The 17,995-nt window shown below is 41.4% G+C and overlaps 1 protein-coding gene across 4 annotated transcripts in view; it reads left to right on the top strand.

Annotated features, from left to right (window-relative positions):
* Nucleotides 1-17,995, top strand: part of PCSK5 (proprotein convertase subtilisin/kexin type 5) — a 424,235-nt gene that overhangs the window by 262,816 nt on the left and 143,424 nt on the right. For all 4 annotated transcript variants that reach the window (XM_037030322.1, XM_037030321.1, XM_037030323.1 and 1 more), the window contains 4 exons: nt 4,839-4,982; nt 9,088-9,190; nt 10,802-10,995; nt 14,003-14,087. In XM_037030322.1, coding sequence (XP_036886217.1) covers nt 4,839-4,982; nt 9,088-9,190; nt 10,802-10,995; nt 14,003-14,087 — 526 coding nt within the window. The remainder of the gene's footprint in view (nt 1-4,838; nt 4,983-9,087; nt 9,191-10,801; nt 10,996-14,002; nt 14,088-17,995) is intronic.

Below are 17,995 nucleotides of genomic sequence, written 5' to 3'. Positions count from 1 at the left end.
ATGTATTTTTTATCAACTTCAGAACATGAAATACAGGATTATTAACTTAGTCACCATGCTATACATTACACTTCTGTGACTTATTACTGTCACTGGATGCCTGTGCCTTTGACTCCCTGCACCAAGTTCTCCCACCCACCTAGTCCTTGCTTCTGGCAACCAGCAACCAGTTCTCTGTGTCTGTGAGCATCTTATGTGTGTGTTGGTTTGGGGATTTTTTTTTTAATTCCACATATAAGTGAGATCATTGGGTCTTTGTCTTTCTCTAATTTATTTCTCTTAGCAGAATGCCCTCGAAGTCCACCCATGTTGTCACAAATGGCAAAGTTTCCTTTTTGTGCTGAGTATATTCTACCATGAGTACATGTGTGTGTGCATATGCACATACATATACTATATGTGTGTGCATATGCTAATTTATTCACACACCAGTGGAAAATTAGGTCACTTCTATGATGTGGCTATTGTAAATAATGCTGCAATAAACATGAGAGTGTATGTATCTTTCAACTTAGTATTTTAATTTTCATTGGATAAGTACCCAAAAGTGGAATTGCTGGACCATATAGTAGTTCTATTTTTAATTGTTTGAGGAACCTCCACACTGTTTTCCATGGACGGACTAACAGTGAACAAGGATTCCTTTTTCTCCACATCTTTGCCAACACTTATTATTTCTTGCCTTTTTGCTAACAGTCATTCTATGGGTCAGGCGATATCACATTGTGGCTTTGATTTCCATTTCACTGTTGATTAGTGACAACATATGGTAGCAACAGAATTGCTGTTCATCTCTGTGCTGCCCTCTTTTTTTGCGTTAAGTGATTCATCAGGTTAAAAGGGCTTTCAGGTAAAGAGTCATGTGGACCGCTTCTGTGAAAATCACATCACTAGCTCTGCACAGGGCTAACTGAGCTCTCAACGACCCCCGCTCCAACCCCAGGGATATACATCAGTAAGTCAGTCTACTACAAAACCAGGATAAATTTGAATCTTCACACTAGGGTGGGGGGAAGTCTGCCACTTTGCATCATTGGATGGATAATTATTTGTATATCATCTATATACCTACATCTACATCTGTCTTATATCTACCCACCTATGTGCCAATCTAGTTCCCTCTGCAGCAAGACTTAGCAGCCATTAGCCATGAGTACCATCATGGAAACCAAGCAGTACCTCCTTGTGCTACTCTCTGAGAAACTGAGAGTGAAGGAAACCGAGGCTGGGAGGTGGGCACACAGAACTCATACTCCAAGGAGCCTGGCAAGTTAGCTAACTCAGCAACAGATTTTGTGTGTGTGTTTATTTTGTATCCTGCAACTTTACTGAATTTGTTGGTTAGTTTTATAAGTCTTTTGATGGAATCTGTAGGGTTTTATATTCATGGGTGGGGAAAGTAGGTTTATAGTGTGTATGGAAAACAATTAATTAATAAGTAATAATACCAGAACAAACTCTACCCCTGTGTGGTATGGCTCAGTTGGTTGGAGTGTCGTCCTGTAAACCAGAAGGTCGAGGCTTTGATTCCCCATCAAGGCACAAGCAGATTTGAGTTCATTCCCTGGTCAGGGCACATACAGGAGGCAACCAATGGATGTTTCTCTCTCACATCAATGTTCTCCTTCCCATCTCCTCTCTCTAAAATCAATAAGCCTATCCTCTAGTGAGGATTTTAAGAAAGAATTAACTCTGTGTTTCATGTACTCACAACTGTAAACTTATTTTTGCCCACCCCTGTATATATCATGTCATCTGCAAATAGTGAGTTTTACTTTTTCCTTTTTGAGTTTGATGTTTTTTATTTCTTTTTTTTTACTAACTGCCCTGGCTAGGACTTCCAGTTCTATGTTGACTAAAAGTTGCAAGTGTGGACATCCTCACTCCATTCCTAATCTTAAAGGAAAAGCTTTTAGTTTTTTACCATCGAGTATGATGTTAGCTGTCATATGGCCTTTATTATATTGAGGTACATTCCCTCTATATTTACTTAATTGCAAATTTTCATCAAAAGTAGATGTTAATTTTTGTCCACTGCTCTTTCTGCCTCTATTGAAGTAGTCCTGATTTTTATTCTTTATTTTGTCAAGGCAGTAGGTGACACTGATTTGCAGATGTTGAAATTAGCAGATACCCTGGCATCTCTGGAATAAATCTCACTCAGTCATGGTCATTTTAATGTTGTTGGCTTGGGGTTACTAATAGTTTTGTAGAGGACTTTGCATCTCTATCAGGAATATTGGCCTGTAATCTTTTCTTGTGATGCCCTTGTCTGATTTTGGGATCAAGGTAATGCTGGCCTCATAAAGTGAGCTTTGAGATGTTCCCTCATTTCCCATTTTGGGGGAATTGTTTAAGGAGGAGCGGTATTAATTTTTCTTTAAATGTTTGATAGAATTCACCAGTGAAGCCATTTGGTCCTGGACTTTTTGTTTGTTAGAAGATTTTTGATTGTTGATTCAATCTCACCACCAGTAACTGGTCAGTCAGAAATTCTATTTCTTAATGATTCAGTCTTGGCATGGTGTATGTTTCTAGGAATTTATCCATTTCTTTCGTTATCTAATTTGTTGGCATAAAGTTCTTTGTAGTAGTCTTTTATGATCCTTTGCAAATTTTTTGATATAACATTTCCTCTTTCATTTCTTATTTTACTTAGTTGATTTCTCTCTCATTTCTCCTTAGCGAGTCTAACAAAAGACTTGGTTCTGTTTACAGAACTGACCCCTAGGACAGTTCATGTCCTAGGGGACATGTAAGTATAAGCCCTGCTGGCCACTAGAGCGAGGCGATCTGGAGGTGTCCGCTGGGTGGAAGCCACAAGTACTGCAGTGCCAGACAAGAGGATAAGGTCCTTTCGTAAAAACACCAGTGAGCTTGAGAGAGGCAGAGGGAGAGCACAAACATGGGCCTGCTGGCCTCTGACCTTGGAGATGATGTTGGGAGGCCTCTAGCTGCATGTTAAATTAGATGCCTGCCCTTCAGGAGGTGCTTTAAGATGAGAAGGCTTTCACAGAAAGTCTAGGTGCTTTCCAGTCGCTGCCTCTGTGGTAGGCCCTGGCGTGGGGAGTCGGCTGGAACCCTTCAAGAACTGCTGCTCGGTTTACTGTAACCTTATGGGATTCGTGTACAAGAGCCCATTCACTCTCAAAGCCAGATGTTTTACAGGGCTCTTCTCTCGGGCGCTGGTCTTAAAAGGTGGAATGGTCAATGTGGGGTTTAAATCTTTTGTTCCTCAGGGAATAGCTTAGGGTTTTGAATTCCCTACAGATTTTCTCACCTCACCGTGGGTGAGGTTTATAGTGAGATTGGTGGGTCTCAGCCTCTCCTACCTCTGTGGCTATGGGTTTTTTCTTGTTTGCCCGAAGTTTAGGAGCCACTTGGCTAGTTCTGAGGTTTCTTTCAGAAGAAACTGTTGCACACGTAGCTGTCAATTTGGTGTGTCTGGGGGGAGATGGGTCAGGATCTCTACATCACCATCATAAACTGGAGGCCCCAGTGGGCTTTAATGTCAGTGTGTCTTCTTACTGCCCTTGGCAAAGTGATCAACTTCTGTGTCTCAGCCTCCTCATCATTATTTACATCAACTATATTGGGAATGCAGGTACCTGCCTCCCAGTTGTTGTGAACAATGGGATAACACTTAGCAAATAGTTAGTACTTAGAAATGGTCAGCATCAATGAGGTGGTGATGCAGACAATGAGAGTGGAATTAGGGAGCCCCGAGGCTCACCGCTGTCCTGCTGTGGTAAAGCCCTGGCACGGAGCCACACCTGTGTTCTCTGTATCACGCCACTGTGAGGGGACGGTCCGAAGGGAAGTCCTTTCTGCCAGCACGTTTCTGTGTTTTTAATGTTTTTTTAAATCCACTTTTGCTTACGGTTGATTCTTCATGATGTGAATCTTATTAAGCTTAACAGCCTGGAGTAGTTTGTTTTGGGTTTTGTTTGTCTTGTGCATTAAAGATTTTAACTTGATAAATCTGAGAAATAAATGAATAAGTAGGGACTAAACTACACCACAGTGTTCCTTGTGATCATACCATCCAAATGAGGTTAAACACCTGTGTCGTGGGTTGCGGCACCCTTGACCAGAAACTGTTGTTGCAACTGTTCAGCAGGACGTGCTGCAGTGTTGGGAGTGGCCTGCATCCGTGCTGTGCATTGCGGCAGCCACTTGCTACATCTGGGTCTTGAGCACTTGAAATGTAGTGAGTGTGACTGGGACACTGAATTTTTCCGTTTCCGTTCCCGTTCATTTAAATTTAAACAGCCATGGTATCTGGTGGCTGTCATTGAATGGCACGGGTCTGTGGGATAATATAAATAGTGATATATTCTTGAGATTGAATGACTGCCTCAGAAATCATGGAACAGGGTACCAATAGGTTGTTTGTTGGGGTTTGTTCTGTATTTTTATTGATAAATCAGATAATACCAAAAATTTTAATTCAAATAAGATCTTGATAACAAGAAAAACAAAGCTCCCTGTGAAAATTCTGGGATTCTTTTAATGTCCATAATTTGAAATTCAGCCCAGTAATCTGAGGTGTGTTTGTTTCTTAGTCTACCTGTAAAGGCTACCTGTAAAGGCTCATTAAATCAAGGCCTAGCCTGTAGTTGGTGCTCAGTAAATGTGTAGTGCGTAGATTAAACAGTAAATTCATCAAACAGGGAAATGTGTGTTTCTAGCCCTGTACCTGGTGTAATGATCCATGTGACTCTGTTTCCCACAATTCTTCTACCAATGCTGCTTCTTAGGTGAAAAGGAATTAAGGAAATTATAACGCTAACAAGTGAACGTTTGCTCATGCTGTGGTTTCACTGTTGCTTCCCCAGGGAAACTGAAAGAATGGTCTTTGGTACTGTACGGCACCTCCGTGCAGCCCTACTCACCCACCAACGAGTTTCCTAAAGTGGAGCGTGTCCGCTACAGCCGAGTCGAAGACCCCACCGATGACTACGGTACAGAGGATTACGCAGGTGAGCTGGCTGCCAGCAGGGACGCAGACTAGGGGAGGAACATCCATGCATCATCCCCCCATGCAGAGATAAACTTCTCCCCATATTCTGATGTATATTCTTCCTCTTTTCTGTCCCTCCAAATATTCGTATATGTATATTCATATATTCAAATATCCATGTTTTCTTCAAAGCTAAACCACACTGTATGTAGAGCTTTCATATCCTTTTTTTCCCTTAAAATATTAAGAGCATATTTCCCTGTTGTCAAATATCCTCAGGACACATATTTAAAAGACAGCGTAATTGTCTATCCTATGATTATGCCATTATTAATATTTATTCCATAACCTGGGATGTGTGGTTTCCTTAGAGTTTTACGTTAGTTTAAACAAGGTTTGTCTGATTATCATTATTTATCCATCTTTCTCAACATCTTTAATTTTTTAGACTAGAGTTCTGTTCTGAGAATTACTGCATCAAAGGAATTAATCAGTTTTGGGGCTTGGATAAGTTTCATCACATTGCTTTCCAGTCAAAGGTGTGCCGCCTACACTGTTACCAGCTGTGAGTCTTAATGCATTCATTCCTACCAGCACTGAGTAGAAAGAAAAAATAATATTTTCATATTTTTATAGCTTTGGCTGCTAGTAAATACAAACATTTTTTTTCTCTGTACAGCAGGTCCTCTGATGTATTTCACTCATTATAGATCATTGACGAGATGCTATAGGAACCTAACTCTTGTTTATATCAACTCAGCTGTGGGGAACCTGGTTTCCTGATACGCCGTTTCACTGCAGGTCCAGAAATCTAGTTCTGTGATTACGTACACCTGTCTTTTGCCCATTCTATTCAAAGTGGCAGCAATTTTCTTAGTTACTTATTAGCATTACATGCATGTTATTGCCTCTCATACTGTCTCGTAAATGCTGAAAACATTTTCTCAGTTATCACTTATTTCTGAAATTTGGTTTTTGTTTTGTGTTTTAACAGAAAAAGAAAATTGGAAGGCAGGATTTATATTTTCAGATAATAACATGATTTTAACAGAAGTTTTATCCTTTAAAATCAACTAAATGTTCACATGCATTTTTTTGTAATCTCAATTTTTACAGTCAGTCATTAATTCATCTAGAACTTTGGTTTGTGATATGTAGTGTAAAATGAAGTTCTGTATTTTATAAACGGGCTAACATCACTGACTGAGTTACTTTCCTTTTTTAATAGTTTAGGACCTTTCCTTTATATCAATATAGTTAAATTCTCACATCAGGGTCTCTTCTGGTACAAAGTTTTCTGATTTATCAATCTAATAATTCTTAGACCAGTAGCACCCACACTGTCTTATTTTTTCATTTCATGATACATATTTAATGTCTGTTGAACATGTGCTGCTTGTTTTCATAGACATTTTTAAGTTCCCCTTTATAAATCCCACTGGAACTTAATTTGAATTTATATGCAATATAATGGAAGAATTACAATATATACTCTTTTCATCCAAAACATAGCCCATGCCCCATTCTAATGAAATCTTTTAATTTTATATGGTATTATTATTCTTAATTCCTATTTTAGGTCTCATTGCTATTATAGTGGAAAATATTCCATATTTTCTACCTAGTATATGCTGGTATCCAGGAATTATTGACTTATGCATATTTTATATCTATATGACCATTTTGAAGAACTCTTACTAATTTATAGGTTTGAGTTTATTTTCTGGGACAGTTGAGGTAGTGTAGCCATGGTGTCTGCAGTTTTTATTCTCCTTCCCAATGTAGTTCTGACTCCTCTCTTGTCCTGCTGGCCACCAGTGCGGGAGCGTTCGGTCCTCCTGGGATATGATACACAACAATTAATGAACAAAACTTCTTCTAATGCAGAACCAATGTAAACAGAAGCTTAATGTACCTTTAGAGGATAAAATATATTTTTTCCTACAGCTGTCTCAAATTCTTTGTCTAGATACTGAAGCTAAATGTACTTTGTTAAGCACCTTAACAGAATATCTTACATATGGATGTAGTTCCTTCTATTTTAAACAGGTGGTATCCCAGAATCAATAATGAGCTCGGATCATTCAGTACAATTGAACTACCCAGAGCTAGAGGTTGTACCAGATTTTGTCTAATGTTGTTTACAGCTGATAACACTACTGTTCATACTCATTTTATCTTCTCTGATAGGAGAAAGTACATCCAAAAGCATAAATGGAGCATATAGTAACCTATTACTATGTGCCTTATGGGATGTGCTTCCATTTCAAATTTTGGTAATGTTAAAATTCTGAACAGTTATAAATCTTTGTGGTTTTTCTCATTACAGCTTCAAAATGTCCACTTTGGCACTTGTGACATGAGAGAACAAAAACAATTATTCCAATATTACCCTGCAACTAAAATGCTAATTGACATCTGGGACAGTTTAAAATTCTAAAAGAAACAGCACAGCATGTCAACCTACCATACAGAGCCCTTTGGCACATATGAACAAATGTTTTTTGGGGGGAGCAGAGGAGTTGATTCTAGAAATCCCTGGTGAAAATTTAAGGCTACTCATGACCCTGGCCTCTGGAGCTGTGCTATTACCTTGGTAAAGAGGTCGGGCTGTCTGGAGGCACAGATGGCATCCCTGTAACCAATCCCTGTGCTGTTCCACGGAATGCCAGGGACTGGGGCACCCAGAGCTGGCTGAACTTCCCCCTTCCGCAGCAGACAGCTGAACTGTCCCTAGTTGTACTAGCTAAGGAATTCGGTTTAGAGATCCATTTTAAGGCTTTTGGAAGAATAGAGATAAACAATCCATCAAATGACTCTTACAGTTAATCAGAAATATATCTCAAGTTCGCAGCATTTCAGAATAACTCATCTCTAGTAGATGGTTTTCTCTAAGTAAGAGACCAGGACAAGCATCAGGCCGGATGTGGGCCCCAACTCTTCTAGCTGGGAAAGCCATTGTAACGCTTGGGAAATCTGTTTTCTCACCTGTAAAATGCGGGTGTTGACTACTAGATTTTTCTGAGTCATTCTCCCCCCTGTTCTACTATTTCATGTTCCCAGAATTCCGTAATTGTAGAACATAGTCCCATAATGACTAAAGGAGACCAAGTTTCAAACAGTCCCTTTGATTAAAATAAGTGTGGCTGAAAACATTTCTGACACCGCTGACGTACTGTTTGTATATTTCATGCAATATGTTTATTGCTAGTTAAAGTCATATGAATTTTCTATGGGAAAGGACTTTAAGATTATGAGGTCAAATGTCCCAAAGTATAAAGAACAAGGAAAAGGGGGGCTAGTTTGATAGGGAAAAATGTCTGTAACTCTCCGGTCATTAGAAAGCTTTTCATCAGTCACCAAATAGTTCCGTCCTTCTGGAACTGTTTCTCACTACGCATTCTCTCTAGTTCTATACCAAAGAATATGTAACAAGAGAGATTAGGGACCTTCATCCCAGGTCTGGAATTCTTTAAGCTTGATCGCATTTTTGAAATTTATGTGTAGTGTTCTTTTGTTGAGTTGCCCGTTGGCCTGTGGGTAGGATACACTTTTAAATCTGTTATCTGTGCCTGAAGCACCTGCTTTGCAATCCCAGACTGGATGCCGAACAGCTCGTGACAGACGCCATAATGCTGCTCCTTGCTGGCTACGGTATCTCAGAGTATGCAGTGGCTTTGATGACCTTGGAAGAGACAGGCAATCTGGCCCAAGCATTGAATAATAACTTTCTTTTTCTTTTCTGTCAGCAGCTCAACTTCTCATTTTTTCCATAAATCCAACATTTTTATCATTATGCGTGTTTAACTGCTGTTGTTTTCTTCCCCTTTACTACAGTGGCGTTGTTCGTTTGAATTCCAAAATATCTGTTATCTCCCACAAAGCAGCCATATGTGCTCTGAGGACCAGGCTGTGATTCGGCTTTATATTCTTGATACTTTGGTAATTGCGGTTTTCCCTCCAAAAGTCAGGAGTTCGACTCAGAGCTTATAGCCACAGTGAACATTATTCCTCCATCTCAAAGAAACTCTCACTTAAGAAAAAAATCTTATTCCAAATTCAAGGTAAAGCCAACCTATTTAAAATCATTCTTCTGAGTGTTGTTTTCATTTCTTTTGGTAAAGGTCCCTGTGACCCTGAGTGCAGTGAGGTCGGCTGTGACGGGCCAGGACCTGACCACTGCAGTGACTGTTTGCACTACTACTACAAGCTGAAAAACAACACGAGGTAAGAGGGAGGCCAAGTCACGTCCCCACAGCAGACCCCACCAGGTCTTCCCAGGAGTTCCCACAGGGTCACTGTGGGCCAGGCATTCCGATGTTCCCCGACCAGGTCCTAAGAGCACAGAAAGTGTGTGTAAAAACTACACATGTGGGAAAAAGAATCAATTCATTTGATATATGGCACTGGAGGAGAGTTCTACAGGTACTCTGAACCACCAGGAAGATGAACAGTGGGTCCTTGAGCAAATTAAGCCTGAAATATCGCTGGAGGCAAAGCTGGCCTCCTTTGGGTACATGGTGAGGAGGCACAGTTCTTAGGAAAAGACAAATACTGGGAAAAAAGGCAAATGCTGGGAAGAGAAATAGAAAGCAGGAAAAGGGGAAGACCACATAGGAGATGGACTGAAGCCATAAAGGAAGTCATAGGCGGGAGTCCACAGGAGCTGCACAGGGCTGCTGGGGACAGGACGCTGTAGACATCGCTCATTCACAGGGTGGCCATGAGTCAGCGCTGCCCTGACAGAACATAATACACACATGCTGTGAAACATGCCAGTGTCTTTTCTCACATTTGGAAGGATGGTGGGGAGGGACTAAGGTACACAGGTGCCTGGTCTTCCCCTCCATTCTGTTCCACCCTGCTGATGTTTGACGGGCGGCTGCATTTTCCCTTTGTGGCAATGCAGCATGGGGGCCAAACGGATGCTTCCCCACATCCTCCCAGGTGCAGGCCTCCATGTGCAAAGGTGCTAGTCCTCCCTGCTCCTCCTCACTTTCCTGCTCTGGGCACCGAGACTGACCTAGTCTGACCCTGTGCCCCTGGCTTCTGCCTCAAGCTGTGCAGATCCCTGTCTACAGGCAGAGCCATGACACAGTGTTCTGACACAGGCCATGCTGTCCAGCCATGACTCACACCCCTGCCACCTTCTCCTTCAGGTGAAAACTTGCTGCAGGGAGCTGGCTTGTGGTGACTTCATACTCCAGTCACCCAGACAGACACAGGCATGTTCCAAGTCCTGTTTACATCCCTGCTGGAATTTAAATTCCTTAAAGCAGAGGCCCTTGGCTACTCAGCACCTCTATTGTCTCCTAGACTTATTAGCAAAGTGCCTGCCATTTAATTGGTACTTAATTAAACTTTTTTGAAAAAATAACTTTGTTTGTTGGAAACAACTAGAATTCAAATATATTTATATTAATTTAGACAACAGCATATAACCACTACCACCATGCACACACATACAGTCAATATGACAGACACAAAAACAGAAGTAACCCCTTATTAGTGACCTTTTTGCATAAAAGAATGGTTCTCACTACTTTCCCTTGAGATGCAATCTCTAACCATTGTCCCCTTTAAAAAGGTAGAACTGAACTGGAAAGTGGTTTGGATTGAGCCACGCCTTAGTTGGGGGGCTGGGTATTCGTAACTGCTTCGCTGCATCAGCGCCCCGCACTGGAAGAAGCGTTAACCAACAGAATTGGGCCGTTCGCCCGTGGTGTCACCATCCTGTTTAGAAAGGGTTGGGGGACCGAGGTGTTCAGCACCACAAGAGACTGCTGAGGACTGGGTCACAGGTGACGCTGCCCTTCTTTCCTCTGTGCCACCACGCAGGATCTGTGTCTCCAGCTGCCCCTCGGGCCACTACCACGCGGACAAGAAGCGGTGCAGGAAGTGTGCTCCCAACTGCGAGGCCTGCTTTGGCAGCCACGGGGACCAGTGCCTCTCCTGTAAGCACGGGTACTTCCTGAACGAGGAAGCCAACAGCTGTGTTACTCACTGCCCCGACGGATCATATCAGGACACGAGTGAGTGGACTTCAAATGTCTGGGTTTTAGGGAACAAATGTGAGGTTTTCATTTGAGCGAGCTGGTGAGGAATGTTCTTCCTCATATTCTTCCTCCATGAAATCTATGCCTTTCTGAACATCAACCCGGATCTAGTCAATTTTTTTTAAAGAACAATTTAGAATTGTTTTGTAAAAAAGAGTGCATGTGAAAAGGCCTGTCGCTAACTGTGTCCGGGTGTCTTGAAGCCCATTCCCAGATTTGGTGACTTGCAAGGATTCACCATATAGTTGTGCTTGTGTATTTGATTATGATTAACTACAGCAAAAGGCTCACGGGACAAAGTCCTTTGGAAACCAGGTCTAAGTTTCTAAGACTTCTCCCAGGGGAGTCACATAGGATACGTCTGGTTTCCCCAGCGAGTTTGTGACCATACATGAAATGTAGTCCACAGGGAGCCTCCCCGGGGACTCAGTGCCCGCAGCTGTTACCGTAGTTCAGTCATGAAGGCACCCTGTGCCCAGCCCTTGCCAAAACCCCAGACTCCTGGAAAGAAAGGCACTCTGTATAAACAGTATGGTTTACACAAACGGTTTAAGCATCAGGAGCCACTCTTATCTGTTAGGTTGGCAGAGACCCTCCTGGAACCCAAGTTCCCACCCTCACAAGCAGGCTTTCAGAAGGCAGCAACCAGGCCTGTTCTGCACACTAACCGAAGGAACCCGGCCGGTGTGCCATCCAAGTCTGCTTTTCAAAGAGTTTGAAAATATGACCTTCACGTAAATGTAGAATGGACACATGCCAAAGACTTACTTAACCCACCAGTGAGGGAACCTGCAAGGCAACAAATGGGTTCAGAGACTATCAGGTGTTTAGTCCATTTGCTCAGTTGTAAGCAAATAATTTCCAATGTGGCAATCAATAGTAGAATTTGGGGGTTCTTTTTTCAAATTGACATATAGCATTTGCAAGTTTACTAAAGAAATATCTTTAACATGCACTTCACAGAGTTTGAGGACTAATTAACCATCATCAGTAAACAGAGAAAAGGACATTCTCTAGAAAATCAATTAGTCCCGGGCATGCCTACCTGTTAGGCTCTGGTACACCCCTGAAAAGGGCTGCAGAATTTTGTTGTGTTTCAGAATTCTCGGTCATTTGTCTGAACAAGAAGATCAAACCATGGTGCACAATGACAGTAAAATGTCACGGTTCTGCACAACCTGCAAGAGAAGAAAACCCAAGTGTAAAGGCACAAGAATTGTGTATTTAAAAATCAGGCATGAATACTGAAGTGAATACTCCGGCTTTTAACAAGTCAAATTCTCCCTTGATTCGAGGGCAGACGTGTCTCTGTGTGGTAGATGGGGTTAGGCTGAGTGAGCCTAGCATTCGGAGCAGTGGTGGGGAGTCCCCTGCAGTGCTTCTTGTTTCCAGGCTTTGGAACATGAGCTATGACTTGATGGAGAAAGTGGGAGTGTGGAGGGGGAATAAGAGATCCACAGTAGTAAGTGGTATTTCTTTGGGGTGCGGGGGCAGGGGTCAGAATGCTACTAAGGAGGCTAAACTTTGAAAAAGAAATTTTGTTCTAGATGGTGTATGACAGGATCCAGATGAGTCAGTTCTTCCAGAACCTGGCAGGGTGATAACTAAGGACAGCTGTTCAGTTACTTTGCTGATAAGAGTGGGCTGTGCATCTCTCTCCAGTGTAAATGCCTTTTGTGACAGCTTCATCTTTCAGTTGCCCACTCACATACAGCTTAGTGATCACATGTGATCGTGGCTCCTAACAATTACTGCTAGAACATTTACAGTGCTTTAAATTTCATACAGTTCCCTTGAAAAATTTCATTAAGTCTGCAAGACAAGCTGAGATGCAGGCATCATTCTAACATGCATTTAATATTTCATAAATGGAAGAAGAAAGACCCTGGACTTGCCCACAGGAAATCCTAAGGGCAGAGCACAAGTCCAGATCCCATGCCCTGTTCAGTATTCCCGGTGATACAGTGCAGGGTGAGGCAGGGCATGTGGTAATTACCAGAAGGTTGTAAATGACTTAATATTTCATGTCGAAGGGCTCAGGCTTGAGAAAGAGGATGGACCTCCAGGAGGCCCTTACAGAGATCGTTCAAGTGGTGTCTCTCTGTAGAACCTGAAGAACCCCAACATTTTTAGTACAGATAAGAGGAGAAGCCTATGAGCAGTCAGTCCTATACACACATGTGGTTGTAATGTACTTATATCTTAGAGAAGGTATCAACTCTCCAGAAAAATTTCACCTAAGGTAAAAGGCCTTACTTAACAAAACAAACCACCATTTTTCACCACAGAGCAATTATGCATTCGCCACTTTTTCCCTAATGGGGGACCTGTGTTTGGTATTACACAGGAAAGCCAGTATTCACAATATATTTGTTCAGTCAAATACACTGCTATCTCCAGAATACAGATATTACTGAAATAGAATACTTATATCAATTTCCCAGCCACTATAAAGACAAGACACTATTCTAGACAATGCAAGAAGTAATCCTTACCTTACATTCTTAAATGCGGGTCTCCTTTTACAGCAGAGCTCCTCGGAGGGGTCCTCAAAGCCGTGAGTGTGGGGCAGGATGGGGGGCCCGTCATTCCTTTCCACAGCCACAGGCATTGCTTCTCGTCCCCGACACAGCAGCGCTGCCCCAGCTTCATCGGTGGGATTTTCATTGCTGGAGGTTAGGAAACCCTGCTTGGGGGAGAGAATGGGAAGAGGAGGGAATGGCCAATAAACTATTCAACTAAGAATGAAGTGGGCCATAGTTCCCTTGCCCAAGAACTGGTAGGTAGCCTTCAGGTCTTTGCCCCTGCATTTGCCTTGCTGGGAAGCCATCGCCAATGTTGACTGTGGGGCTTTTCCTGCCATGTCTGCCCAAGGCCACGTGTACTACAGTAGATGTTATTAGCAGACACTGAAATAGCTTCACAAACTTTTATGGAATCCAATGAACCAAATGATTTTATAACCTTTTTTTTTTTTTAACAGAGAAAAATCTTTGTCGGAAATGCAGTGAAAATTGCAAGACGTGTACTGAATCCCACAACTGTACCGAATGCAGGGATGGGCTGAGGTAAGGCAGTGAAGGACCGTGTAAGGACGTAGTCCAGGCAGCCTCTCGTAGACAGAGCCCTCCCACCGTCACCCTGGGTTTGACTCCCATTCGAACTCTTGATTGCTATTTGCACCATCTCTACCATTATGTGGGAAAAAATAAATGCCATCTTGGCTAAGGAGGGTTTATAAACCAAATAAAATTCTCTTTGGAAGAGATGGCTCAGACACAAGCAAATAAAAAATGGCCATTTGAGAGGCTTTCTTCATGCTTTTTACTGACAGTGGCCAGTCAAGGACTGCTGTGAAGGTCCTGCCAATGAGTTCTATTGAATCCCCTGATTCATTCCTTCGATGGTCAGAACGCTCCCCTTATCTTTATTATTTCTCTCCATGTAGCCAATCATTCTTATCTTTTTTTAATATTTATTTATTTCTAGAGAGAGGGGAAGGGAAGGAGAGAGGGAGAGAAACATCAATGTATGGTTGCCTCTCGTGTGTCCCCTGCTGGGAACTGGCCTGCAACCCAGGCATGTGCCCTGACTGGGAATCGAACCTCGATTGTGTGGTTCACAGGCCCGTGCTCAATCCACTGAGCTACACTAGCCAGGGCCATTCTCTCATCTTTAGAGCCTCAGGCTAGGTTCCATTATGCTATGGTCTGCATGTAGATTTAACACCTAGGGGTATTTTCCTTAAATGGATGCCTGGGTCGTGGCTAAAATCGGATGCTGCAGGTACTCCAATAACTCTTTCTTGTATCAGCAGCCTGTGGTAAAATTGGTTTTGTTACACATCACTTTGCCTCAAGTCACAGAACCTATTGGCAACAATAAGTGAGGTCTTATTGCAGTTGATAGATTCTGTAAGAGAAAGATAATGCAGCTCAAAAGAATTATGTAGTCTCTCTTCATTAGAGAAGGTCAGTCCACCTACGTTGAGTGTGGGGTTGGACTCTGGGTTTACATAGCACTAGAGTTCTGCTGCATTGGATCCCTTTTAGGGGTTGATGGTACCTCTACTTCTACCTTTGATTAGAGGTGAAATAAGCAAGGTCCAGGCAAGTAACCCTTCACATTAGTAATACCGCAACATCATGTTTATTTAGCTTGATTAATAACCTGAGGCTTTATTTTTCATAAGTGCATTCAGTGTTAGTTTGTTTAGCACCTTTCATCTCAAAAGAGTCTGGACAACTATTGGTCTAGTCAGCCTAATTTTTTTAGAGAAGCACAGATTGGTATAATAAGATAAAAGATAGATGTGGACTCAAATCCACCTCTGCTGTTTATTACCAGCTGTGTGACATTGGCCAAGTCACTTAGCCACTCTGAGCTTCAATTTTCTCATCTATAAAATGGTGATAACCCCTATGTCCTGGGTTATGAGAAGGATTAACCATGATAACATTTTCAAAGCACTTATCTGACATATAACTGGTCCATGAGGAAGAAAAGATTGTTTAAGATTATTTCCTAAGGAACATTTTATAAAATAAGTTAACCGGTGCTCTCCAATAGAAATGAGAGCCACATGTGTTAATTTTAAGTATGCCAGTAGCCACATCAAGAGAAGTTAAAAAGGTACAGATGACATTTATTCTAATAAAATATTATCGTTTCAGCATGTAATTCATATAAAAGACTCTTAGATATTTTACATTCTTTTGTTGTTGTTGTTGTACCGAGTCTTGAAAATCTGGTATGTATTTTACCCCTAAACCACAACTCAGACAGTAATTTTTTATCTGTATTTAGATTTTGTAAAATTTAGTTGAATAGCCCTGGCTGGTTGACTCAATGAATTAAGTGCCAGCTGCGAGCCAAGGGGTTACCAGTTTGATTCTCAGCCAGGGCACATGCCTGGGTCGCAGGCCAGGTCCCCAGTAGAGGGCGCACAAGAGACAACTACACATTAATGTTCCTCTACCTCTCTTTCTCCCTCCCTTCCCCTAGGTCTAAAAATATATTAAAAATTTTAGTTGGATCAGTAGCCACATCATTCTAAACTTACTCAGAATTTTGCCAATAATAGAAGTTAAGTGCCAGTTAGTAAAATGTAGGCTGAAATTAATTAAAATTTAGACTTTAAAATTCCATCCCTTGGCCAAACTAGGAACTGCATGTGCTTGAGCAGGTAGGACAGCCCAGGTCTAACCCAGCTGACTTATCACAGAAGAACGCAGCCTCTGTCTCTTTTTTTTAAATAATTTTTTTATTTAATTCTTGTTCAAGTACAGCTTTCTGTCTTATATTCCCAATCCTGCCCACCCCCCACCCCATGCTCCCGCCTCCCTCCCCTTTCCACCCCCACCTTAGTTATTGTCCATGTGTCCTTTATACTTGTTCATGTGAGTCCATCCCCTTTTCCCCTATGATTCTCTCCACTCTCCCCTCTGGACCCTGTCAGCCTGTTCCGTATTTGACTGTCATTGGTCGTATTTTGCTTGCTTGTCTCTTGATGCGTAAATACCAATTTCAGAAGTTTTGTCCTTTATTAGAAAAAAAACTAGGCAGCTTTTTAAAAACTTGGTTAAGCTTTTCAGAGGTCCAATGTCCTCTCACAAAAAGACCCATCTGATGCAGTGTCCTTTTTTCCAGCTCTACAGAGAAGAGGTGTTTTGTTTTGTTTTGTTTTAAAGACAGCTCTCTCCAGCAAGTGAGGATATGTAGGAATGGAGAACACGCTCAGTTACGTTGCTATTAGTCTTGTGAAGGCTCCCTATATTCTTAGGGACTTCTGTGTGACCATTTTGCCTCAAGACCTATAAATTTTTAAATGATGGTTAAGAACAAACATGGAAAAATATCTTTGCATTAAGTACTGGAAGGAAATGGATTAAAATGTTAACTGGTCTGTTTAGAATTCTTTCATCTACTTTGGTTTTATTTACTGAAATAAATTTTACTTTGTAAAATCAGTATGACCCACATCTAAGGCAGAGCCCAAAAAGATGTGAAGTGGAACAATATAAAGAGCTTAAGAAAGAAAACCCATCTCCTCGTGTCGTCTGTGTGGTGACCTAGGATGACAAGGTCCTCTCCCTGATTCTGGTCATGCTATTTACTTAAATGTGTAATATTTGTGTATTAAGTAATGAAAATTCTATCAATTTATTTTGAGTTTTAAAAATCTGTCTTTAGATTATGAAAAATATAGATTTCTTATTTGACATTCTAGAAACTTATCAGATACTAAGTATGATAGACAGAGAAAATATGGTACAGATTATGGCTAGAAACACTAAAGAGTAATATAATTAAGAAAAGTTGAGATGTTTGAGAAAGCAGCAGAGTAGGTAGGTAATTGTGCTAAATTAGGATTTAAAATAAATCAAGAAGTACAGGCAAAAGTCCTGTATTTTGGGACTATAAGATGCACCCCACCCCATCCTCATTTGGGAGGAATAATGGTTGTTAATGCTGCTATTGAGTTCTGTTTACATTTACACTGGTGAAATATTATGTTGTTATTAAATATTTTACCACATTTTTTGCTTCAAAAATTTTCCCTATTTTCCTCCTCTAAAACCTAGGTGCATCTTATTGTCTGAAAATATGGTATATTAAAACTCTGTTGTAGGGGCCCAAGGAATTAAAATCAGAAACACAAACTCTCATGAGCAGCAGCTTTTTTTTTAAGCAGGGATGGTTGTGCCCTCGTATTTGTTGTAATTCATTTACTGTGTGTCCTTACTGCATTTTTAATTATGAAACAACTTTTTAATGTATTATGTGGTAGGTCTGGATATCAGGGAATTGTTAAGCATATTAGGTAATGCGATTGTTTTGTCCATACAATATTTTTTTAATATTTATTTTTTAGAGAGAGGGGAAGGGAAGGAGAAAGTAGGAGAATGTGTGGTTGCCTTTCACGTGTCCCCTACTGGGGACCTGGACCACAACCCAGGCAATGTGCCCTGAGTGG

Source organism: Sturnira hondurensis, unplaced genomic scaffold (assembly GCF_014824575.4).
Source record: "Sturnira hondurensis isolate 20B ecotype Veracruz unplaced genomic scaffold, ASM1482457v3 Scaffold0020642, whole genome shotgun sequence".
NCBI classification, from domain to species: domain Eukaryota; kingdom Metazoa; phylum Chordata; class Mammalia; order Chiroptera; family Phyllostomidae; genus Sturnira; species Sturnira hondurensis.
The sequence above is the reverse complement of the archived record's forward strand: the minus strand, read 5'-3'. Positions and strand labels throughout refer to the sequence as shown.